Genomic DNA, 22,746 nt, shown 5'->3' with positions numbered 1-22,746 from the left:
GACACCGGCACTCAGCTCGGCCACCTGACCCGCGCCGGGCTTGTCCCAGCTTTGAGCGGGGGCGGCAGGGCGGGGGTCGTGGGGGCGGGGCGGGGCGACGGCAGCCCCGGGGGGGGGGGGGGGGCGCTGCCTCAGCACCCCCTGCCGTCCTCCCGCCCGCGCCCGCGCCTGACCCTGGCGGTCGGGAGGGCCAGGGCGTGTGAGGACGAGGCTGGGGGAACGGGAAGGGAACCCCGCGATGCCCGGGTCACCCACGCGCGCCCGCCGCGCAGCCCCCCGCCCCGGCGGCGCCTCAGCCCAAATCGGCTCCTGAGTTATTTCTCTGCCGGGGCCGCCTCCGCCCCGCCTCCGGCTCTTCGCGGAGCGCGCTCCCCTCCCCGCGCTCCCCTCCCCGCGCTCCCCTCCCCGCGCTCCCCCCCCCCCGCGCTCCCCTCCCCGCGCTCCCCCCCCCCCCGCGCTCCCCTCCCCGCGCTCCCCTCCCCGCGCTCCCCTCCCCGCGCTCCCCCCCCGCGCTCCCCCCCCCGCGCTCCCCTCCCCCCCCGCGCTCCCCCCCCCCGCGCTCCCCCCCCCCCGCGCTCCCCTCCGCCCCCGCCTGCAGCCCCCCTGCCGAGCCGGGGCCCACCCCGCCCCCGCGGCCGCCGCTGTCCAGGGTGGAGGCTCGGGCGGGCCCGGCCGGGCGCTGTCCGTGGTGCTGCCGCGCCGGCCCCGCCGTCGGGGAGGCCCCTGGCCGGCGCGGCCTCTCGCTCCCCGGGACGGGGCCTGCTGCGGGCAACGCGTCCCCTCGCCGGAGGCTGCGCTGGCCCCGGGCCCCCCATGGCGAACCTGCGGGCAGCTGTGGCTCTTCAGAGCCTCCGGGTCCCGGTCTGGGCACGCGTGAGAGCAGCGCCCCCCCACCCCGCACGGCCGGCCGCCCGCAGGCCGAAACCCGCCCCCGGGCACTGGCGGGGCGGGGGCTTCTCCCTGGCCGCGGGGGCAGGCAGCATGGGCACCTCCTCTAGGCCAGGCCTGGCCGCACAGCCCGGGCCCGGGTGATGTCTTCGGGAGAGGGAGGGGCAGCTGCCGAGGGTCACGCCGGGTACCCGTGGCTGCCGGGGCAGGCAGGCTGTGGAGCCCGTAGCTGGGCTGGCGGCACGAGGGTCATGCGTTTCAGGGAGCCCCTGGCCCCGCCAGGCCGCACCCCTCCCCAGGCGTGCCGTGCCGTGAGGGCTGTCCCGCCCAGGGCTTGCGGGCCGGAGGGCGTGGTGCTGGGGCAGGGGCGTGGGCCGGGTTGCCCCCCCCCCCGGGTTCTCCTCGCCCTCCAGCCTCGCCAGGCTCTGGGGCTGCTGGTCCCTCAGGTCTTGGGAGCCTTCCCCACGATCCCCTGGGCTGAAGGCCTGTCTCTGGCGGGGCAAGGGGAGGGGGGCTGTGAGTGCTGCCTCGGCTGCCCCCGCTGTTTGTGGGCGCAGGCCTGGTCCTGGGGTCACCCCCAACCAGGAAAGGAAGAGCCCGCTTCGCCCTCAGGCCTAGCCAGGGCTACGCGAGCCGTGCTCCCAGCCGAGGTGTGTGGTCCGGGTCTGTGCCCTCTGCCACCCACTCCAGCCCCGATGCCTAAGCAGGGAAGCCGGGGTCTTGCCCCACTCTGGGCCCTGCACGCAGCCTTCCAGGGCCAGCTCCACCACACCCTGCCCGTGGTTTTGGGGCAGACAGCTCACTAGCCTTGGCCTCGGCTTCCGGTGTGCGGCCTTGGCAGTGTGCGTGCACTGGGGGGGCCGGGGCCCAGGGCGTGCCCGGTGCCCTCTGCTGGCCCTGCAGGCCCTCTCTGGGGAGGTGCTGAGCCACTTCCAGTGGCTGTTGGTCCCGGGGCTGTGTGTGACTCTCAGGGAGTCTGGAGCTACTGCAGGGTCCCGCTGGGCGGGCAGACCCCAGGGCCCTCGCCCTCAGCCCCACCTGCCCCCAGAATCCTGGCTGCCAGGTACCCCCAGAGTGCGGGGTGTCTGTTCTGGTCTATATCGTGGGGACCCCTGCACCTCTGGGTGGGCAGAAGCCCCGTGCTGGTTGCAGGCAATCCCGGCGCCTGCCGTCTGTTCAGGAGGGCCCGGGCTGGGGGCCCTGCGTCAGTGGGCCGGGGGAGTCGTGGCCGGAACACCCGGGGTGGGGCCCGGCCCCCCGCCTCTGCAGAGGACAGCACACTCACGCCCCTCCCGGCCTCCCTGCAGAGCGAGCGGGGAAGATGTCCAGCCCGGGCGTGGATGGCGACCCCAAGCCCCCGTGCCTGCCCCGCAACGGCCTGGTGAGGCTGCCCGGCCAGCCCAGCAGCACGGGCGCGGCCAGCATCACCAAAGGCACACCCGCCGTCAAGAATCGGCCCTGCCAGCCGCCGCCGCCCACGCTCCCGCCTCCCAGCCTGGCCGTGCCACTGCCCCGCGCCGCTCTGGCCGGGGGCCTGTGCCCCTCGGCGGGGCTCTCCCTCGGCGGGCCGGCCTCCACCCCGGCGTCCGGGCCCCTGCTGGAGCGGCCCCCCCTGGCCACAGATGAGAAGATCCTCAACGGCCTCTTCTGGTACTTCTCGGCCTGCGAGAAGTGCGTGCTGGCCCAGGTGTGCAAGGCCTGGCGGCGCGTGCTCTACCAGCCGAAGTTCTGGGCGGGCCTCACGCCCGTGCTGCACGCCAAGGAGCTGTACAACGTGCTGCCCGGCGGCGAGAAGGAGTTTGTGAGCCTCCAGGGCTTTGCCGCCCGCGGGTTCGAGGGCTTCTGCCTGGTGGGCGTCTCCGACCTGGATATCTGTGAGTTCATCGACAACTACGCCCTCTCCAAGAAGGGCGTCAAGGCCATGAGCCTCAAGCGCTCCACCATCACGGACGCCGGCCTGGAGGTGCGTCCCTGCTGGCTCCGGAGGGACAGGCCTGGCTAGTGCCGGGCCAGGCTGGGGGCGGGAGCGCAGAAAGCAGAGTAGCTGAGGGGGTGCCCCTGCCCCGGGGGGCTCATGGCTCTGATGGGGGGAGCGGGGTTGGCTACATCATCTGGGGGCCCCCAGCCCAAAACAAGAATGCGGGGCCCTTACTCAAAGACGATCGAGGATTTCAAGACAGACAGCAAAGCCGTCAGTCGGGTGAGGCCTGTTGGGTGGGCGCCGGCAGAGGGCGCGACAGGCGGGCTGGCACCTGTGCAGGAGGTATGCTCACCCGCACCCGCGACTCCCAGAGCTCCAGGGCCTGCCCACCGGGGCTCACTCCCGCCCAGGATGCGGCTGAGATGGCACCCTTCCTGGTGCGCAGCTGCCGCCCTCTGAGGCCCCGGCGGCCTCCCCCGCCCAGCTCCTAACCCGCCCACACCCGCAGGTGATGCTGGAGCAGATGCAGGGGGTGGTGCGCCTGGAGCTGTCCGGCTGCAACGACTTTACCGAGGCGGGTCTGTGGTCCAGCCTGAGCGCCCGCATCACCTCGCTGAGCGTCAGCGACTGCATCAACGTGGCGGACGACGCCATCGCGGCCATCTCGCAGCTGCTGCCCAACCTGGCCGAGCTGAGCCTGCAGGCCTACCATGTGACGGACACAGCGCTGGCCTACTTCACGGCGCGCCAGGGCCACAGCACGCACACGCTGCGCCTGCTGTCCTGCTGGGAGATCACCAACCACGGCGTGGTCAACGTGGTGCACAGCCTGCCCAACCTCACGGCACTCAGCCTCTCCGGCTGCTCCAAGGTCACGGACGATGGTGTGGAGCTGGTGGCCGAGAACCTGCGCAAGCTGCGCAGCCTCGACCTCTCTTGGTGTCCGCGCATCACCGACATGGCGCTTGAGTACGTGGCCTGCGACCTGCACCGCCTGGAGGAGCTCGTGCTGGACAGGTGCGCCCTCCAACCCCGGCCCCGGGTGGGGTGCCGAGGGGGCCCTCTCTGGAGCGGAGCGTGGGCTGTGACCAGCGTCGACCCGAGTGGGTGCAGCCCAGAGACGGGAGGGGTGGAGCGGCGGGAGAGCTGCGGGCGGCGGCCTCGGAGGGAGGGGCGGGGCTGAGGCACCTGGGCGGGCGAGAGGCCGCGGGTGGGGGGCGGGGGAGGGGCCGCAGGTGGGCAGCCGCCTCCGTTGCAACCGCAGGTGTGTACGCATCACGGACACTGGCCTCAGCTATTTGTCCACCATGTCGTCCCTCCGCAGCCTCTACCTGCGATGGTGCTGCCAGGTACCAGGCCTCGGGGGAAGGGGAGCAGGCCGGGTGGTGTGCGGGGGCGTGGGGAAACCCCCTCCGGGCAGTCCGCTGACCTGCCCCCGGCCGGCCCGTCCGTAAGGGAGTCGGGGTAGCTGGCGCCGAGCGGCCCACGCGGCGGGACTCGGCGGCTAGAGTCCTGCCAGCACTCCCAGGTGCCTCCCGGCTGGGGGCTGGGGTACAGGGGTCGGGGTCCCCCAGCACGTGCGGGAATCGCCAACTCGCCCCCCCAGGTGCAGGACTTCGGGCTGAAGCACCTCCTGGCCATGCGGAGTTTGCGTCTCCTGTCTCTGGCAGGTGAGGGCCCCTCCGACCTTGTGGGTAATGACCAGCCAGCCCCGTCTAGGCCGACTCTGCCCTGCCCGGTCCGCGGTGCGGTCACCTGGGTACCAGGTCCTAGTCTGCGCGGTGCGAACAGGCGCCGTCCAGTCGCGCCGGGGCCCCGCCCCTCCGCCAGGGCCCCGCCCTCCAGCCCCGCCCCTCCGCCAGGGCCCGCCCCTACAGCCCCGCCCCTCCGCGCCGGCCCCGCCCTCCAGCCCCGCCCCTCCGCCAGGGCCCCGCCCCTCCGCGCCGGCCCCGCCCCCGCCTCACCGCGCGCCGCCCCGCAGGCTGCCCGCTGCTGACCACCACCGGGCTGTCGGGCCTGGTGCAGCTGCAGGAGCTGGAGGAGCTGGAGCTGACCAACTGCCCTGGCGCCACCCCCGAGCTCTTCAAGTACTTCTCGCAGCACCTGCCCCGCTGCCTCGTCATCGAGTAGCACGGGGCCCGCCCCGTCGCAGGAACCCGTCTTGCTCCGGGCGGGGCGCGGGGCCCCCGCTCCGGCCCGGCCCTTGGGGGAGCCCTGCCCCGCGCGCGCGGGCGGGCGCACCGAGGAAAAGCCCTGCCCTCGCGCCTCCGCCCCCCCAGCCCCGCCCTGGCCAGGGCGCGGCGGCGGGCGCGGCCAGCCCCTCGCACGCAGCACTCTCGGGGACCCTGTGCATGCCCCTCGCGCCCGCCTGCACGCCGCCCCCCGCACCGCCGCCACCCCCCGCCCGCCCGCCCGCCCGCCCGCCCGCCCGCCCGCCGGGGCGCGGCGCCGGCCCCGGCCCCGGCCCCGCGGGCGCCCGGATCGTCCTGGCCGTGTTTCCCGCCACACCCGCCTCGGCCTCCCCGCTGGCCCCCATCCCGGGCAGGGCCCAGGGGACGGAGGGGGCCCGGGAGAGCCCAAGGGCTGCCCACATCTTCCACTGCACCGCCTGGAGCCTCCGAGGGCAGCGAGGGGACAGGCCACCGCCAAAGCCATGGCCCGCCGAGGAGCCCGCGTGCCCGCCCCGCCCCGCCCCGCCCCGCGCAGCCGGACCCGGCGCCCGCCCCTTCCTCGGCGCCCGCGAGGAGCGGCCCGGCGCGCCCCACCCCCCGCAGGCGGACGGGCCCTGGAGCCGGACCGGGCCAGAACGGAGTTGGGGGGGCGGCCTCGGCACGGGCCGAATTAGCCGAGCCGGCTCCAGCCCCGCAAGGGGGAGAAGCGGCGGGAGCCGCCCTCAGAGCCGGCGGGCCGGGGGCGCGTCCTCGCGGCCCCGCCCCTGTCCCCGCGGCCAGCCGGGCCCAGGCCGCCGAGCTCGGCCCTGCACCCGGGGCGGGGCGCGTCCGCGCCCGGCAGAAGCCGCGCCCCCCGCCCGGGCCCGCGGTCCGTGCCCGCAGCCGCGCCGAGCTCCCGGGGCCCACGCGCGGCGCCCAGAGGCGGGAGGCCCCTCGCAGCCGCCGCCCTCCCAGCTCCGCTGCCCGCGCGGGCCCGAGCGGCCCCTCCCGCCGGGAACTGGGCGGGGTGGTGGGTGCTGGCACCTTGGCAGCTGCTGAGGGGGGCGGGGACCCCTTTCCATCCCAACCCCGAGCCCCAGGGGACACTGCGCCCACACCCGGTCTTGGGACCCCCCGCCTGGTTGGAGAAGAGAAGCCAGTTGCCAGAGAGCGGGGGGGGGGGGGCGAGCCCGAGCCGGGGGCGCGCTGCGGAGACCCCCGCTGCGGAGACCCCGCGGCTGCGCGCCCCGCGCCCGGCGGCGGCTCCCGGCCCCGGCCCCGGCAGGAGGCGAAGCCAGGGGAGAGGAAATCACACCAACCCCCCAAATCATTTTCTTATTGTACATTACGACCTCATTCTCCTGTATATGCGGAAGATATAACCTTATATTTGGTAAGTGTTTCTTGTGCTATTTTATCACGTGACCTGTTTATAAAAATATATATTAAAAAAGTTGTAAAAACGCGCGTCCGAGTCCTTCCCGGGCGGGCAGCCCGGCGGCGCAGGCGCGCGCGGGGCCGGGCTCGGCTCTGCGCCCCAGCTCCGGCGCCGCCAGGTCCCGCAGGCCGCCGGGGGGCTCCGGGGGGCCGGGGCGCGCGTGACCCCCTCCGAGCCCCGGCGAGCGCGGCGCTTCGTGCCCAGGGGCGCCGGCGGGGCGGGCGGCGGCCGGAGGCCCCTGCAGGGCGCGAGGACAGCAGGACGCACACCCGGGCGCGAGGGTCGCGGGCGGGCGGGCGGGCGGGGCGGGGCGCGGCCCGAGCGACAGGCGCCCCTTCTTCCCGGGAGCGCCCCGGCTCCTCCCGGCCCCGGAACGCGAGGCGCGTGGGCACGCGCTTCCGGCGAGCGCCGCCTTGGAGGGACCACTTCCGGCAGGGGGGGCCGAAGAGGGCTGCTTCCGGCGCGGCGCTTCCGGCCGGCGGGCAACCCGGGTGGACGGCGCGGGCGCTCGCGGAGGAGGGTCCTGCTCGGCCGGGGCCCGCCCCGTCCCCGAGAACCCCGTCCCGCCCCTCCGGGCGCGCCGGCCTTCCCGGAGGCCCCCCTCGCCTCGTCGCCGGGATTGGACCGACCAGAGGCGCCCGACCGCTCGGGGCTGGCTGTCGGGGGGGTGGCGCTGGCCGGGGTGGGCGGCGGCCCGGGGGGTCTCCAGAGGGCACACGGCGCGGGCCCGCCTGGGACAGCTGCGACGCCTCTGACCCCGGCCGGTGACGGAGCCGGCTGGTCAGGCTGACGGACGCCCCGCGCAGCGCCCCCGGTGACCAGCCGGCCGGTCAGGGGCCGGCCGCCGTCCAGGCCTGAGCCCCGGGGTACCCGGCAGCGCGAAGGTCCGAACCGACTGGCCCCCCCACCGGCGCGGCCATGGAGAAGATGGCCCGCGTGACCACGGCGCTGGCGGGCACTGCGTTGACAGGCCGCACCATGTACTGCCACCTCGACGCGCCGGCCAACGCCATCAGCGTGTGCAAGGACGCCGCCCAGGTGGTCGTGGCGGGCCGCAGCATCTTCAAGATCTACGCCATTGAGGAGGAGCAGTTCGTGGAGAAGTTGAACCTGCGCGTGGGCCGCAAGCCCTCGCTCAACCTCAGCTGTGCCGACGTGGTCTGGCACCAGATCGACGAGAACCTGCTGGCCACTGCAGCCACCAACGGCGTGGTGGTCACGTGGAACCTGGGCCGACCTTCCCGCAACAAGCAGGACCAGCTGTTCACGGAGCATAAGCGCACGGTGAACAAGGTCTGCTTCCACCCCACCGAGGCACATATGCTGCTCAGCGGCTCCCAGGACGGCTTCATGAAGTGCTTCGACCTGCGCAGGAAGGACTCCGTCAGCACTTTCTCGGGTAGGCGGCGGGTGTCCGCTGCAGGGCTCCAGGTGCTCCCAGAGGGCTTCTTGGAGAAGGGGCTGTCTGAGTCCCACTGCCAGGGTGGGGGTCAGCGGAAGGGGTGGCTGCCTGCCATGGGGAGGGGACACCATGAGGCGTGAGGGGAAGGCCAGGGGCAGCAGGGAGGAGGAGCGGGCAGCCGAGCAGGGCTTGGTCTCGCTGCCTCCTCTCCATCCCCTCAGAGCTCCAGGCTGCTCCAGCAGGACGTGGACTGGACCCCCAGAGTCCTCGCACAGGAAGTGGGGTACATCGTCGGGTCCCCCGTGGGCCTTATGCCCCATCCTGAGTCCAGATCACAGCTTTTGCCACGACTGACGGCAGACAGCCAGGGAGAGCTGACCGGCAGGAGGTGGTGGCCGCCGCCTCCCAGTCTTGCTTCCACTCTTAAGCCTCTCCTTGCTGCTGCCCGCCCCAGGGCAGCCTTGGGGGTGTCCACAACCTTCTCCTGACTTCCTGGCCTGGCGCCTGCAGCCACGGCAAGGTCCCCCCCACCAGCCTCCCCAGCACCCAGCCGGCCTCTCACCCTCCTGAACCCCCAGGCCAGTCGGAGAGCGTGCGGGACGTGCAGTTCAGCGTCCGGGACTACTTCACCTTCGCCTCCACCTTCGAGAATGGCAACGTGCAGCTGTGGGACATCCGGCGGCCTGACCGCTGCGAACGGATGTTCACGGCACACAACGGGCCTGTCTTCTGCTGCGACTGGCATCCAGACGACAGGTGTGGGGGTGTGGGGTTGTGGGGCGGGGCGCCGGGCGCTGGGGCCCTCGACGCTGAGGCTGTGCGGCCCTTCTGCAGGGGCTGGCTGGCCACAGGTGGACGTGACAAGATGGTGAAGGTCTGGGACGTTACCACGCACCGCGCCAAGGAGGTGCACTGCGTGCAGACCATCGCCTCCGTGGCCCGGGTCAAGTGGCGGCCCGAGTGCCGCCACCACCTGGCCACCTGCTCCATGATGGTGGACCACAACATCTACGTGTGGGATGTGCGCCGGCCCTTCGTGCCGGCCGCCATGTTCGAGGAGCACCGCGACGTCACAACGGGCATCGCCTGGCGCCACCCGCACGATCCCTCCTTCCTGTTGTCTGGCTCCAAGGACAGCACCCTGTGCCAGCACCTGTTCCGGGATGCCAGCCAGCCTGTGGAGCGTGCCAATCCTGAGGGCCTTTGTTACGGCCTCTTCGGGGACCTGGCCTTTGCTGCCAAGGAGAGCCTCGTGGCTACAGAGTCAGGGCGCAAGCCCTACTCCGGTGACCGGCGCCAACCCATCTTCTTCAAGCGCAAGCCAGACCCTGCCGAGCCCTTCTCGGGCCTGGCCTCCAGCGCCCTCAGTGTCTTTGAGACAGAGCCCGGCGGCAGCAGCATGAGCTGGTTCGTGGATACGGCTGAGCGTTACGCCCTGGCTGGTCGGCCGCTGGCTGAGCTCTGTGACCACAACGCCAAGGTGGCGCGGGAGCTCGGCCGCAACCAGGTAGGCGGGCTGGGCCGCGGTTGTCCCCTAGACTGCGACCAGGCAGGCTTGAGCACTGGCAGGCGGGGGTGGGGCGGGCAGCTGAGGAGCCCAGGCCCAGACTCAGGTCAGGGCGTCGTGAGGGCGAGTCCCTGTTCAGGGCCATGTCTGCTTTTCCCTCTCCAAGAGCCTGTAGAGGCCATGCTGGCCGCTGCCCACTTCCTCCTGCCCTTCCACAGGTGGGGACTGGGGTTCTTGTCTTCCCTGTGGGTCTTGGCTTCCCCACATAGGGTGGGCCAGACATTGGGTCTCTGGGGCAGCTGGACCCTGAAGGTCTATGTCTCTTCAGGCAGCCTGGGCGTCCCTGGTGCGCTGGGGGCTCAGGATCCTTGAGTGACCGGTGCCCGCCCCTAGGTGGCACAGACTTGGACCATGCTGCGGATCATCTACTGCAGCCCCGGCCTGGTGCCTGCCACCAGCCTCAACCACAGCATGGGCAAGGGAAGCGCCTGCGGCCTGCAGCTGGTGAACAGGTAGACACTGGGGGTGGCTCTCCCCAGAGGAGTGCGGTCGGGGCCTACCCACCTTCTGCCCTCCCTGCCCCCAGCTTCAACCTGAAGGATGTGACCCCAGGGCTGGGCAGCGAGGCCCGGCTGGACCGCAGCAAGGGCGATGGCCGCAGTGACACCGCGCTGCTGGATTCCTCAGCTACTCTCCTCACCAACGAGGGTAGGGGGGCACTATTGTGGGGGTGGGGCGGGGGCACTGTGGAGCAAGCGTCCTGGAACGCCCTCCTTCCCTGGCCGCACAGACAACGAGGAGACTGAGGGCAGTGATGTGCCGGCCGACTACCTGCTGGGGGACGCTGAGGGCGAGGATGACGAGCTGTACCTGCTGGACCCAGAGCACGCTCACTGTGAGTGGGGGGGCGGGGCGGGGGAAGGGGCGGGCGAGCCCTGGCTGGGCTCAGACCCTGCCCGCCCCCGCCCCCAGCCGAGGAGCCCGAGTACGTGCTGCCCCAGGAGGCTTTCCCACTGCGCCACGAGATCGTGGACACACCGCCCGGGCCTGAGCACCTGCAGGACAAGGCCGAGTCCCCGCACGTGAGCGGCAGCGAGGCAGAGGCAGCCTCCCTGGCGCCGGCGGACCCCTCCTTTTCGCTCATCTCCGTCTCGCATGCGCTGCACGACAGCCGCTTGCCCCCCGACTTCTTCAGCTCCCTGGTGTGTGACATGCTGCGCTTCTACGCCGAGCAGGGCGACGTGCAGATGGCCGTGTCGGTGCTGGTGGTGCTGGGCGAGCGCGTGCGCAGGGACATCGACGAGCAGACGCAGGTGCGTGGGCGCTGGGAGCCCCGCCTGTCCGCCCGCCCACCCGCCCCGGCTGAGCCCCTGTGTGCCCCCAGGAGCACTGGTACACGTCCTACATCGACCTGCTGCAGCGCTTCTGCCTCTGGAACGTGTCCAACGAGGTGGTGAAGCTCAGCACCAGCCGGGCGGTCAGCTGCCTCAACCAGGCCTCCACCACGCTGCACGTCAACTGCAGCCACTGCAAGCGGCCCATGAGCAGCCGCGGCTGGGTCTGCGACAGGTGCGGGCGGGCGGGCGGGCCGGGGCGCTGCGACAGGGGCGGGCGGGCAGGCGGGCGGGCGGGCGGCGGACCCCGCTGAGGCGCCCTCCCGCGCAGGTGCCACCGCTGCGCCAGCATGTGCGCCGTCTGCCATCACGTGGTCAAGGGGCTGTTCGTGTGGTGCCAGGGCTGCAGCCACGGCGGCCACCTGCAGCACATCATGAAGTGGCTGGAGGGCAGCTCGCACTGCCCGGCGGGCTGCGGCCACCTGTGCGAGTTCTCCTGACGCGCGCGGGCAATAAAGAAGCGCAGCCGCCTTCTGAGCCGCCTGTCGCCCTCCTGCCTCCTGTGCCTGCGCCGGCGTCTCGGGGCGGGCGGGTCGCCGTGGAAACGGGGCGGGCCGCGGGCGGCCTGGCGGAAGCGCGGCGCTCCGCTTCCGGGGCGGGCGGCGGGGGTCGTCGCCATGGCGACGCGGCGGCCGGCCAGGGCGGGCTCGGGGGCGCGGCGCTCCCGGCGTGCCCCGCGCGGCCGGCGGGCGTCATGGCGGCGGGAGCGCGGGCGCTGCTGGCGCTGCTGGCGCTGCTGGGGCTCTGCTCGCCGGCGCGGCCCGGGCCCGCGGGCGACGGCGGGTGGTGAGCGGCGGCGGCGGGCGGCGGCGGCGGCGGCGGGCGGCGGGCGGGCGGCGGGCGGGCGGGGCGGGGGCGGTGCTGACCGCTGTGCCGCAGGCGGGGGCGCGGCCCGGGGGCGCCGGCCGAGGAGCAGCGCTGCACCGTGGAGCGCCGGCCCGGCCTCACCCACGCCGAGTTCGCGCAGCGGTACGTGCCCCCCCGGCCCCCGCCCGCCCCGCCCCGCCCCGCCCGCCCCGCCCCGCCCCGCCTGACTCCGCGTCCCCGCAGCTACGCCTTCTCCAGGCCCGTGGTCCTGCCCGCGCTCACGGACAACGCGGTGAGTGTCCGCCCGTCGCGCCCGCGGGGCTGCGGCCGGGCGCGCGCTGAGCTCCCCTGACGCCCCGCAGCGGTTCCGCGCCCTGTGCTCCCGCGAGCGGCTGCTGGCCGCGTTCGGCGACCGCGTGGTCCGCCTGAGCACCGCCAACACCTACTCCTACCGCAAAGGTGAGCCCGCGCGGCCCCGGCGGCGGCGGCGGCCCCGCGGCCGGGCGCCAGTCTTGACCGCCCCTTCCCCACAGTGGACCTGCCCTTCCAGGAGTACGTGGAGCGGCTGCTGCGGCCCCAGGACCCCGCCTCGCTGGGCAACGGTGAGCGGGGGGCGGGGGGCGGGCGGGACTCAGGCGCGCAAGGTCCCGGGGCCTCACGTTCTGTGCTTGCAGACACCTTGTATTTCTTTGGGGACAACAATTTCACCGAGTGGGCAGCGCTGTTCCAGCACTACTCCCCGCCCCCCTTCGGTCTGCTGGGCACTACTGCTGCTTACAGCTTTGGGATTGCAGGTGGGTGCCCCGCAGGGGCCTGGCATTGGAGGGGTGGGGCAGCGGGGGCTTGGTCACCAGCAGCTCTTAACTGACCCACAGGAGCCGGCTCTGGGGTGCCCTTTCACTGGCACGGGCCCGGGTTCTCGGAAGTGATCTACGGCCGCAAGGTCAGCACAGGGTGGGGGCTGAAGTGTGGGGTGCACTAGACACAACACAGGTCACCCCATCCTTTTCTCTGCAGCGCTGGTTTCTGTACCCGCCTGGGAAGACACCAGAGTTCCACCCCAACAAGACCACGCTGGCCTGGCTCCAGGACACATATCCAGCCCTGGCACCTTCCGAGCGTCCCCTGGAGTGCACTGTCAGGGCTGGAGAGGTCAGGATGGTGGGAAAGAATTCAGGAGCTGGGCTGCACAGGGGAGCCCCCAAATAACCCCGTGCCCATCCCCCCCAGGTGCTCTATTTCCCTGACCGATGGTGGCACGCCACGCTCAACCTCGACACCAGCGTCTTCATCTCCACCTTCCTCGGCTAGCCAGCCCGCGCACGGCAGCACACGCCTGGCAGCACGCACAGATTTTATTGCAGGGGCAGTAGCGGCCTCAGCCCAGCCCACCCTTCCCTGCTACTCATGGCCCAGGCAGAGGAGAGGGGAGGGGAGGGGAGGCTGCGGCCCAGCAGCAGGATGGGTGGGGCAGGCGGGGACGCACACTATGTACAGGCTGGAGCTACTGCCCAGGGCCCCTGGGCCAGGCCGCCCGCAGTGGAGCAGGCACCCCGGCCTCAGTAGTCCTCCACCCAGCCGTTCTCAGAGATGAAGGCGTCGATGACCTCTTTCATGGCCAAGTTGGGGATGAGTTGATCCTGGGTCAGGGGGCTCCGGGTCACAGGGTCAAAGTGGCCCACACGCTGTGTGGACAGTGTGATCAGAGGGTGCTCGTGGGCACCCCCGCCCCCGCCCCACCCCCCATGCCCCGGCCTCACCTGCAGGTGCTCCTCGATGTCCTTGCGGTCGTAGGTGATGCCGCTGGGTGTGATGCAGGGCTCCCGCATCAGCTCAAAGCTGATCTTGCCACACAGGTAGTCCGGGATGTCGCGCTTCTGCAGCAGGGGGCCAGGTCAGGGGGGGAGGGGCCCCCACCCCCCGGCCCCAGAGCCCAGCTCACCTTCCTGCGCTCGTCCACCTGGGAGAACAGCTCATCCATGCCCGCCAAGTACTTGTCCTGTGAGGAAGCGGCTGCGTGGGCCCCATGCTCCCCTCCCCAACCCTGTGCAGGCACCTACCCCGCAATTGCCAGCCCCTGCCGCGGACAGACCCGGGCGTGGGCCGGGCACCCTCACGTGCTTGGCCTCAATGCAGGCCTGCTGGGCCCGGACGTGGCCGTCGTCCTCATCCCCCTCGTGGTTCCGCTGACACTCGTCCAGCTCCCTGGAATGGACCAGGAGCTGGTCAGACGTGGGGCGGACCCACCCCACCTGCGGCTGTGGCTGCACCCCTCCTGCTTGCCCGCCCTGCTGTCAAATAAATGCTCGCACGGACGCTCCGCGTGGGTGACTGGGGGGCCCACCTCTCGCGCTCAGCCACGATGAGGCGAGTGAGGTAGGCGTGCAGCTCGTTCTCCTGGTGGATGCGCCGCTCCTCGAGGCTGTTCCAGCGCTTCTTCTTGGCAATGCGTAAGGCGCTGGGGATGTCGTCCCCGAAGTTGAGCCTCTGCTCCTTGGCTAGGTTGTAGGCTGGGGACCGGGAAGCCCGCGGTCACTCCTGGCCGGTGGGTGCGCCCGGCCCGGGCACCCCGCCACCCCGAGGCCCACCTCGCTGCAGGTTGGCGATGGCCTCGTCGAAGCTCTCCATCTCCAGCTGGCACTGCCCCAGGAAGAAGTGCGCCTTCACGGACTGGCCGTCCAGCTCCAGGGCGCGCCGGCAGTCGGCCAGGGCCTGCTCGTGCTGCTGCATCTTCAGGTAGCACAGCGCGCGGTTGGTGTAGTACACGGCCACCAGCGGGTTCCGCGTCTGCGGGCGGGCGGCGCCGCGTGAGCGCGCAGGCCCCGCTCGCGCCGGCCGCCCCCCGGCCGGGCCGCCCCGGGAAGCCGCAAACGCGCCTCCGGCCGCGCCTGCCCCGCGGGCCGGGCCTCGGAGCCGCGCGAGCGCGCGCCGGGCTCCAACCGGTCTCGGGGCGACGTCCCCAGGCCGGCGGGGACCCCCCGGCTCCGGCCCGGGCCCGCGGGCCCGCAGCCCCGACGCTGCCGGCGCCGCCCCGGCCCGCCCGCCCCTGGCCCGGCCGGACGCCGCCCCGGCGCCGGGCGCACTCACGATGGCGCGGCCGTAGCAGGCGGCCGCCTCCGGGTACTTGCGGCCCACGAAGAGCCGGTTGCCCTGCTCCTTGAGCTCCTGCGCGCTCGGGCTCTTCTCGGGGCTCCCGCCGCCCGCGCCCGGCCGCGCGCCGCCCTCCTTCTCCTCCTTGCCCTTCATGGCGCCGCGCGGCCCGGCTGGGCTCCGGCCCGGCCCGCTCTGCGCCCGCGACCCGCTCGGCCCGGCCCGCGGTCCGCGGTCCGCGTCCCCCGCCGGAACTTCCGGCCGCCGCGCCGGGGCGGGGCCGCGCGTGCGCCTCCGCGGGGCCGGGCCGGCCGGGCCGCGCCTCCCCGAGCCCGCCCCACCCCGCGCGCCTCCCCGAGCCCGCCCCGCCCCGCGCGCCCCGCCCCGCCCCGCGCGCCTCCCCGAGCCCGCCCCGCCCCGCGCGCCTCCCCGAGCCCGCCCCGCCCCGCGCGCCCCGCCCCGCCCCGCCCCGGCCCCGCCCGCCCGCCGTCCTGGCGCGCCCCGGGGGCTGCTGCGGGCGCGCGGGCCCTGGGGGGCCGGAGCCCTGAGCGGCGGGGGGCGGCGGGGGGCGGCCCCGGGGCCCCGACTCCCGCCGCTGCGCGTCCTGCGGCGCCGGCAGGCGTTGCCCCGGCCGTCGAGCGCCGCGCGGAGCAGCACGAGACGCCGGGGCGGGCGGGCGGGCGCGGCCGGCGTGGTCCGCGCGGGCCCGAGCTGGAGCCGGAGCTGCTGGGCGCGCTCGGCGGCCGCCCCCGCGTCCCGCCCGAGGGCCGCGGGCCCGGCGAGGCCGCCGGCGGAGTCTTTCGCGGCCCGCAGCGGTCCCGGCCGGCGCGCCGGGCTCGGGCCTCCGCGGGCTCCTGCCGCGCTCCGCCGGGCCGGGCCGGGGCCGGGCGCCCGAGCAGCGGCAGCCGCGGGTCCAGGCGAGGGCGCGGCCGGCCCGCGGCCCCCGGGGTCAGGGCCCGCCCTCGCCGCGTGGAGGCCGCAGTGGCCCTGGGGGCTGCCCGCGCCCGCCTCCGGCGAGCCCCGCCGAGTGCGCTGGTCGCCGCGGCCCTGAGGCCCCCGCGCCGCCCACGCACCTCGCTGGGGGCGCGGGGCCCCGGGACCCCGCGGGGGGGCGGCCCCTCTGGCGGCCCAGCGAGGGGGAGGCCCGCGCGCACCGGAGCCCAGAGCCCAGTCGGCCGCCTGGCGCTGTGTAAAATATTTATTCATTCTCCAAAAAGGCTCAGGCTGAGGTCCCGGCGGCGCCGGTCCCGGGCGCGGCCCGGGGAGCCCGTCAGGGCGGAGGCGGGACCTGGGCGCCCAGCAGGTCGTAGGCGAAGATGTTCCAGAAGACGGCGAAGAGCAGGAAGGTGCCGTAGGCCAGCAGCACCACCCACCAGCCGCACTGGTCCCGCAGGCGCTCCTCGTAGCTGCGCAGGATGGTCAGGCCCATGCTGACCCCCACCACCGCGCCCGCCAGGTGCGCCATGAAGCTGGGCTGCGGGCCCGAGGTGGGCAGCGGCGGGGAGAAGCGCAGCCACACGGCCCGGCCCACCTCGGAGCTCACTGTGGAGGGAGGCGGCAGGTGGGCGGCGCCCCGGCCGGGAGCCGCCCCCCGGCCCCCCCTACTTACTGCACACCAGCGCCAGCACCATCCGCAGCAGCTTGTAGGGACACCGCATCCCGGCCCAGTTCTGGGGGAGGCGGGGGGGGGGTGAGGTGGGCCCGGGGGACGGTGCCCCAGCCGCCCCCCACCGGCCGGTTACCATGACGACGTTGGCCAGGTGCGCCGAGCAGAGGGCGTAGACCCCGCCCGAGCCCCCCACCACGGGGGCCCGCATGTCGGTGATGGAGACCGTCAGGGAGCCTGTGTGGGCAAGAGGCGCGTGAGGGCCGGGCCTGGCGCGGGTGCGTGGGGCGCCGGCGGGGCCGCCTCACCTGCCAGCACGCCGGCCAGGTAGAGCAGGCCGATGCGGAGCAGCCCGTGCACCATCTCCAGGGGCACCCCGATCATCAGCTGCAGGAGTGCGTTGAACCCCAGCTGCTCCAGCCTGGCGGGGGGCCGGGGGATGGTGTGAGGGCGGCTGGCCCCCCGCCCCGCCCCCACCCACCAGAGGGCGCCCCTCTCACCCCACGTGCATGAACATGTAGGTGAGGAAGCGCCAGGCCCGCGCGCGGTGGCCGGGGTGGTAGACCAGGGGGCTGCGCATGTACTCGGGGTGGTACGTCTGCAGCACCCACTTGTTGAGGCGGGCCCCGTAGCACAGGAACACGATGATCTGGGGGACAGGGGCGTCAGCGCCCCGCGGGCCGGCTGCAGCCGCGCGGGCGGGGCGGGAGGCCCACCTGGGCGAGGGTCACCGAGGCCATGAACACGGGGGGCGGGCAGCTGCGGTGCCGCGAGAAGTACCAGTGCCGGTCCACCTCGCGCGGCAGGATCTCGTAGGCCACGTAGCGCACGAAGCGCTTGTAGACGCCCAGGCCCGGCTCGTCCAGCAGCCCGGCCCGGGGCAGCGCCCGCTGCCCGTGGGCAATGGCGCGCTTGAAGCTGCTGGAGCGCTTGCTGCTGATCTGGGGGCGCGGCACCGCGTGGGCACAGACGCCGCAACGCGCCGCGCCCCCCCGCCCCCCCCCCCCGCCCCGCGCCCCCCAAGGCCGTCCCCGCTGGCACCCACTGTGACTGACCAGGTCCACCAGCTCCTGGTAGCAGACCTGGCCGCGCTCGTTGCTCTGGGCCAGGGCCACCAGCATGTCCAGCTTGGCCGGGTCCAGGGGCAGCTCATGGCTGTGCACCAGGCCGGTGAAGGTCTCGGCGCCGATGAAGCCTGTGTTCTCGGGGTCCAGCTGCTGGGGTGGGGGAGCCGCCCGACACGGGGCTGGGCCGGGCCCGCGCGGCGGGCGCCGGGCGCCGCGTGGGCGCCCAGGCCTCTGGCTCCTCCGTGCTCCCGGGGGCTCCGTGCCTCATCCCGCCCTGCCCGGCTCTGGAGATGGCGCCGACGCGAGGGCGGTCCCCCTCCCTCCGCCCTCCCGGGCTCGCGGGTCGGGCCAGGGGGCCGGGGCCGGGCGAGGAGGGGGCGTGGGAAGTGGGCGCGGGCGGGCCGGGCCGGGCTCCGGAGCCGCCCCCGCCCGCGGCGCAGGGCCCCCCGCCCCCACGCACCTGCTCCTGGATGAGCTGCAGCAGCGAGCTCCTGTCCATAGGGCGGGCCGGGCCGGGTCGCGGCCGCGGCCGGGAGGGGCTGCGCTGCGGCAGAGTCCGCTCCGCCCCGCGCCCGCTCCGCCTGCTGGGCTCGGCGCCGCGTCACGGAGCCGCCCGCGCCGCCGCCGCCCCGCGCGCCCCCCGCGCGCCGCCGCGCTCCCGCAGGCGCGCCCCAGCCCGCTCCCGGCGGCGGCGGGCGGCGGCGGCCGCTGCGGGGCAGCGCGGAGCCAGGCCCGGCCCTCCCGCGCGAGGCCGGGCGAACCGGAACCGGAGGCCCCCGCCAGGCCCGGCGCACCGCAGCGCACCCCAGCGCGCCACGCGGCCGCCTCCGGGGTCAGCGGGGCGGAGGCCCCACATGCACCTGCAGCTGGAGCCCCGGGGCTTCTGCACGCTGGACGCTGAGGCGTCCGCTTCCAGGAGGGAGGCCCCAGGCAGGGCCATGGCCTGCAGCGGGCCCTGCGCGGAAGCCGGCCGGCTCCTCAGGCCACCCCGGCGGCGGGAATAGAGGTGTGTAGCCACGGCAACCCCTGGGGCGGGGCCTCAGGGGAACCCCAGTCACCCCAAACAGCCACAAGGGCTGTCCACCCCCAGGACACTCACCAGGCCCCTCAGGCCAGGGCCCCGTCCCAAATTGGGGCCCGGGGCCGCTCCCCTAGACCACAGCCCCTCCAATTGCTAGAAAAGGCCACGCTGGTCCTTGCTCAGAGCCTGGGTCCTCGCACCACCCAGCAGGCCCCAGCACAAAGCCCGCGGAGCAGGCAGCACCCTCAGCGGGGAGAGGCAGGCCCCAAGGGGCCCCAGCATGCCAATGGACTCGGGGTGGACTCCCAGGACTCCCTGGACTCTGGGTGGGGGCCCAGGCCTGGGGGAAGGCAGGTCAGGGATGACACTTCCAGCCCAGAGTCAACACTGTGATTCAAAAATAAGCCGTTGGAGGTAGGGAGCACAGTGACGTTTAATCGTGGGGGCAGGGCAGCTCCCCCCAGTGCCCTGCCCCTCCCACCCCACCTCAGCCCCGCAGGCTGCTGCACAGCTGGGGCCCGGAGCTCGAGCGGGTCCCTCCTGCATGGCCAGGCAGGACGTGGGCCGCGGGGACCGGCTCCGAGCAAAGCGCAGAAGCCGCAGTCAGAAGGCGGCCGCGCCCCGGGCTGGCCGCAGCAGCGGGCTCAGCGGGTCTTCACCAGCACCCTGTAGAGTGAGACGCTGAGGACGGCAGCGACGGCAGCCCCCACGGCTAGGCGGAGCCAGCAGGACGGGGCGTGCACCTCCCGGGGCGCCGGGTGTCTGCGGGAGACAGAGGCTGCTGGGGAGGCCCTCAGGCTGCCGGGAGCTCGCAGATGGAGACCACGGCTGCCAGCCCCCAAGCCAGGCCCAGCTCCCACAAGGCGCCTGCGGGCAGCCCCTCCCCTGCCCACCCGCAGGGGCCAGGCCCAGGTACCCACGGGAAGGCGGCCACGGTGGCCAGGCGGACAAAGATGGCACTGCCGGACTGGGAGGAGCCGGCGCAGGAAAATGGGGTGGGGACAGGCAGTCGGTGCCGGAGGCAGAACTGGGCCGGGGACAGGCCAGGAGGCGGGACGCCTTCAGGCAGGTCAGCCTTGCAAGAGACCAGGAGGCAGGGGGTCTGGCCGTCCATGTAGTGGTGCTGTGGAGGGGGTGGCGTGAGGGCAGCAGGGCAGCCGGCCGGCTGGTGGGGGGGGGAGGGAGGAGGCTGCCCACCCACGCGCCCGCCCGCCCACCCTGCCTTGTAGACACTGGCGCAGGCGGCGAAGGAGCTGAGGTCGCTGCCGTCAAACAGCAGGCAGGCAACGTCACAGGCGGGGTCGGCCTCGCCGGCCAACAGGCTGTCCGCGTCCACCTCGCACAGCTGGACGGGGGCGAGGGAGGGGCGGCTCAGTCCGGGGTGGGAGGCCCAGGCCCGCGGCCGGGGGCCCCAACACTCACAATCAGGTACTTCTCCTGCCCGTGCGCCTGCACCGTGTTGACGGCGAACCCCGGCGGCTCCGTGGGGCGCTCCCTGGGGTCCTGGGGGCAAAGAGGGAGACAACTGACACGTGTGGCGCCGCGCCCAGCCGCCCAGCCTCAGCCCAGCCCGCCGGACGCTCACCCCCAGGCCCCGGCCCAGGAAGGCCTGCAGGAAGGCGGACTTGCCCACGCCGCGGGCGCCCACCACCTTGCACAGGAGCACGCGCCTCTGTGTCTGCCCCTTCTGCTCGTCCAGCCTCTTCTCCCGTGTGACTGTGGGCACAGGTGAAGGGGGTGGGGCACAGGTGAGGGGCTGGGGGAGCGGGGGGGGCGGAGCAGAGTGCTGTGGGGCAGGGCACCCACCTGTGATGGCAGAGCTCTGGGCGTCCTGCTCGCAGAGGGTGGGGTAGCCCAGGTAGGCCAGGTGCTCGAGGCAGCGCCGGGGGTCGAGGTAGGTCACCAGGCTGGGGACAGGGGGTGTGGGCGTGGCGGGGGGAGGAGGTGGGGGCGGTGGGGCGGGGCGGGGCTGCACTTACGTCCACTGGCAGAGGTAGGCGTGCAGGGACAGCCCGCGGGGCTCCATGGGCACCACGAGAGGGAGCTCGGCACCCCAGGGTGCTGCCGGGAACACGCTGAAGAGGGCCTGCATCTCGGCGGGCGCGAGGACGCCGTCCCGGTCCTGCAGACAGAGCCGCGCTGACCCAAGCCCCTGCCACCCGGCCCGCAGCCCCGGTGCACCCTCACCTGGTCGTGCTTCTCGAACAGCCGCTGCAGGAACTGGGCGCCAGCATGGCTGAGCTCCGTGCTGCAGCCGGGAGGCACGCGCAGGCTGCGGGGTGGGGTCCCAGGGCACAGGTGAGCTCGTGCTCCTGCGCCTCCTGGCCCCGCCCAGCGCCCGCCTGCCCTGCACCCAGGCTGGCCGCCCGCACTCACGGGGGGCAGCGGTACTCGGCGGTCAGCTCCAACGAGTCGCCGTAGCCGAAGCGCCGCAGGATGGCCCAGGTGGTCTCGTGGCGGCCACGCTGGATGAACAGCGTGTTCAGGAAAAGGAAGCCTGCACGGGAAGGGCCGGTGGTGGTGGCAGGCAAGGCCCAGGGCCCGGCCCCTGCCCTGCTGACCCGCGGGCGCCGCCTCACCATCCAGGGTCAGCCGGCCGTCCCGCACGCCGCCCGCCACGTGCCTGCGCACCACCGTTTTCACGTCCTCCAGGGCCTGCGGTGCCAGGGGGTGCCCGAAGCAGGACTTCTGCCCCCGAGACCGCCCGTCAGTGCGCCCCACGGCCTGGGGCGGGGGCGATGCGCGGGGCTGGGGAGGAGAAGCCGCACCTGGAAAGTGTTGAGCTCCTCATCGCTGAGGCACTGATCCAGGTCTTGGTCTGAGAGCTTGAAGACGCGCGTGAGCGCGCGGGCGCAAGCGGGCCGGAGCTAGAGAGAGCTGGCTCAGTGCCCTGTCTGCACCCTGCCCTGCATGAGCCCGCCCCCCCCGCCCCCCCTGCCCCCGCACCTGCTTGGCCTCGGGGTCGTAGAGCGGGGCTGTGGGGTGCAGAACGGCCTTCTGTGCATAGTAGAACAACTCAGAGATGTTCCTCAGGTGCTTGGCCGAGCACTGGGGGCACAGAAGCCGCTGGGGGAAGGGTCCCAGCAACGCCCGGCAGCGGCCCTGGTGCCCGCCCTGCCCACACCCACCTCCACGCAGGTCTCGATCTCAGGATACTGGCTCATGATGGGCAGCACGGCCTCCATGGAACTGCCCGGCCGCAGGTCTGACTTGTTCCCCACCAGGATGATGGGGACCCTGTGGGCACAGGCTTGTGGCTAAGGGTGGGGGAGCCGGGTCCAGCCCCCCAGGCCTGCCCATTACCTGGGCCCCCTCTCGGCGCCCCCGTTCACCAGCGGGATCCACTTCGTTCGGATCTGAAAGGCCAGGGCAGGCAGCGAGATGAGGGGCCGCCCCAGAGCTCCCACCTGGAACTGGACCAGACCTGACCCAGAGTGAGGCGGCTGTGGGGTGCAAGGCTGCAAGAGCCAGGTGGGCTGGGTGGTGGGGACCCCGCTAGAGCTGTAAGGCCTGTCAGGGGAGACCAGGCGCTCCACTTGCCTTCTCGATGGTGGTCTCCTGGGACACATCATACACGACACACACCACGTTGGCCTGCAAGGGGGAAGCACATGAGTAGTGCTGCCCGCCCAGAACGGCAGCTCGCAAGCTGCAGTGGTCAGCACCACGGGGCTGGGGACAGCCAGGTGTGCTGGGGCTACGTCCTGTACCCCAGGGGCCGCCGCGGGGAGAGGGCGGCGCACAGGAACAGTAGTGGAGACAGGCCCGCCTGGCGCCTCTCTGGGCAGATATCCCCGCACACCTAGACCGGGCAGCAGGGGTGTGGGGCCGGGGACTGGGGAGAACCTTCTGTTCTCTGGCCCCCTGGAGAGCGCGCTGGCCAGACCGTGGGGCTGCAGCCCCAGACCTGGAGATGACCGCGACCCCCGGCCCTCGGAGAAACCCGCCGGGCGACACGCACCTTGTGGATCTCGTCCTGCAGCTCCTCCACCGTCTGCTCGGCCTCTGCGGGGAGACGAGACCCCATGCACACCTGCGCCGCCCCGCGCGCCCGCGCCCGCGCCCGCGGCCGGCCTACCTGACGAGTCCACGATGTGCGTGGGCACCTTCTCCGGGGTGACGTCCGCGGGGATGGTGATCTCCTCCGCCCGGGGCGGGACCTGGGACAGACCCGCCAGGTGGCCGCGGCCCGGCCCCGCGCCCCGCCCCGCCCCGCCGGCCCGGCCCGGCCCGGCTCACCTCCGCGGGGAACTCCTCGCCCACCAGCGACAGGATCAGCGACGTCTTGCCCACCTGGGCTGCGGGGGTGGGTCAGCGGGGGTCCGGCCCGGCCCGGCCCGGCCCGCCGCGCCCCCGCCCGGCCCGCCGCGCCTACCTTCGCCCAGCAGCAGGATGCGCACGTCTCGCCTCATGGCGGCCGCCGCGCCCGGCGCCGGCCCCGCGACCCCCCCGCCC

At 73.9% G+C, this 22,746-nt stretch overlaps 6 protein-coding genes across 8 annotated transcripts; 3 read left to right on the top strand and 3 right to left on the bottom strand.

The window, feature by feature from the left end:
- Positions 1–2,209: 2,209 nt before the first annotated feature.
- On the top strand, positions 2,210–5,224 carry FBXL16 (F-box and leucine rich repeat protein 16; the record flags this gene model as incomplete). The annotated part of the gene is made up of 5 exons (XM_084259780.1): positions 2,210–2,851; positions 3,318–3,826; positions 4,074–4,158; positions 4,416–4,479; positions 4,791–5,224. The coding sequence occupies 5 exons, from the start codon at positions 2,210–2,212 to the stop codon at positions 4,937–4,939; spliced, it is 1,449 nt and encodes a 482-aa protein (XP_084115906.1). The 3' UTR covers positions 4,940–5,224.
- Positions 5,225–7,315: 2,091 nt separating this feature from the next.
- WDR24 (WD repeat domain 24) lies at positions 7,316–11,140 on the top strand (the record flags this gene model as incomplete). The annotated part of the gene is made up of 9 exons (XM_084259766.1): positions 7,316–7,796; positions 8,378–8,555; positions 8,634–9,306; positions 9,700–9,818; positions 9,893–10,014; positions 10,097–10,201; positions 10,279–10,619; positions 10,691–10,875; positions 10,972–11,140. The coding sequence occupies 9 exons, from the start codon at positions 7,316–7,318 to the stop codon at positions 11,138–11,140; spliced, it is 2,373 nt and encodes a 790-aa protein (XP_084115892.1).
- A 254-nt stretch (positions 11,141–11,394) lies between these two features.
- On the top strand, positions 11,395–12,818 carry JMJD8 (jumonji domain containing 8; the record flags this gene model as incomplete). The annotated part of the gene is made up of 8 exons (XM_084259759.1): positions 11,395–11,486; positions 11,580–11,669; positions 11,751–11,799; positions 11,870–11,966; positions 12,041–12,301; positions 12,383–12,450; positions 12,525–12,659; positions 12,738–12,818. 8 exons carry the CDS (start codon positions 11,395–11,397, stop codon positions 12,816–12,818), a joined length of 873 nt encoding a protein of 290 aa, XP_084115885.1.
- A 19-nt stretch (positions 12,819–12,837) lies between these two features.
- STUB1 (STIP1 homology and U-box containing protein 1) lies at positions 12,838–14,785 on the bottom strand. Of its 2 annotated transcripts, XM_084259782.1 has the most exons (7): positions 14,595–14,785; positions 14,096–14,294; positions 13,852–14,017; positions 13,625–13,712; positions 13,450–13,506; positions 13,268–13,384; positions 12,838–13,192 (listed from the first exon to the last, which is right to left on the bottom strand). In XM_084259782.1, exons 1-7 carry the CDS (start codon positions 14,751–14,753, stop codon positions 13,067–13,069), a joined length of 912 nt encoding a protein of 303 aa, XP_084115908.1. In that variant the 5' UTR covers positions 14,754–14,785; the 3' UTR covers positions 12,838–13,066. The 2 variants fall into 2 exon arrangements, with proteins under 2 accessions (XP_084115908.1, XP_084115907.1); XM_084259781.1 differs by having other exon boundaries at positions 12,838–13,384.
- Positions 14,786–15,867: 1,082 nt separating this feature from the next.
- Positions 15,868–17,856, bottom strand: RHBDL1 (rhomboid like 1; the record flags this gene model as incomplete). Of its 2 annotated transcripts, XM_084259774.1 has the most annotated exons (8): positions 17,731–17,856; positions 17,259–17,420; positions 16,920–17,144; positions 16,704–16,852; positions 16,512–16,624; positions 16,340–16,440; positions 16,207–16,267; positions 15,868–16,139 (listed from the first exon to the last, which is right to left on the bottom strand). In XM_084259774.1, exons 1-8 carry the CDS (start codon positions 17,767–17,769, stop codon positions 15,868–15,870), a joined length of 1,122 nt encoding a protein of 373 aa, XP_084115900.1. In that variant the 5' UTR covers positions 17,770–17,856. The 2 variants fall into 2 exon arrangements, with proteins under 2 accessions (XP_084115900.1, XP_084115901.1); XM_084259775.1 differs by lacking the exon at positions 16,920–17,144.
- Positions 17,857–18,813: 957 nt separating this feature from the next.
- Positions 18,814–22,708, bottom strand: RHOT2 (ras homolog family member T2). Its single transcript, XM_084259758.1, has 19 exons — positions 22,667–22,708; positions 22,531–22,589; positions 22,370–22,451; positions 22,253–22,296; positions 21,832–21,885; positions 21,595–21,647; positions 21,420–21,528; positions 21,238–21,339; positions 21,060–21,158; positions 20,871–20,979; positions 20,668–20,788; positions 20,479–20,563; positions 20,271–20,413; positions 20,098–20,198; positions 19,877–20,007; positions 19,714–19,794; positions 19,514–19,636; positions 19,212–19,414; positions 18,814–19,053 (listed from the first exon to the last, which is right to left on the bottom strand). The coding sequence occupies exons 1-19, from the start codon at positions 22,701–22,703 to the stop codon at positions 18,936–18,938; spliced, it is 1,854 nt and encodes a 617-aa protein (XP_084115884.1). The 5' UTR covers positions 22,704–22,708; the 3' UTR covers positions 18,814–18,935.
- Between the last annotated feature and the right edge of the window lie 38 nt (positions 22,709–22,746).

This window comes from Talpa europaea, assembly GCF_964194135.1.
Source record: "Talpa europaea genome assembly, contig: HAP1_SCAFFOLD_93, whole genome shotgun sequence".
Taxonomy (NCBI): domain Eukaryota; kingdom Metazoa; phylum Chordata; class Mammalia; order Eulipotyphla; family Talpidae; genus Talpa; species Talpa europaea.
This window is presented reverse-complemented; position numbering and strand designations above follow the sequence as displayed.

Excerpts from the sequence above, each read along its gene's own strand:
- STUB1 (XM_084259781.1), bottom strand. The coding sequence starts at position 14,753 with ATGAAGGGCAAGGAGGAGAAGGAGGGCGGCGCGCGGCCGGGCGCGGGC. Across the intron at positions 13,713-13,851 it reads ATCGTGGCTGAGCGCGAGAG|GGAGCTGGACGAGTGTCAGC; the intron begins GTGGGCCCCCCA and ends GGTCCATTCCAG. Across the intron at positions 13,507-13,624 it reads CCTGCATTGAGGCCAAGCAC|GACAAGTACTTGGCGGGCAT; the intron begins GTGAGGGTGCCC and ends GCTTCCTCACAG.
- RHOT2 (XM_084259758.1), bottom strand. The coding sequence starts at position 22,703 with ATGAGGCGAGACGTGCGCATCCTGCTGCTGGGCGAAG. Across the intron at positions 21,886-22,252 it reads TGCAGGACGAGATCCACAAG|GCCAACGTGGTGTGTGTCGT; the intron begins GTGCGTGTCGCC and ends TCCCCCTTGCAG. Across the intron at positions 20,199-20,270 it reads GCCTACCTCTGCCAGTGGAC|CCTGGTGACCTACCTCGACC; the intron begins GTAAGTGCAGCC and ends CCCTGTCCCCAG.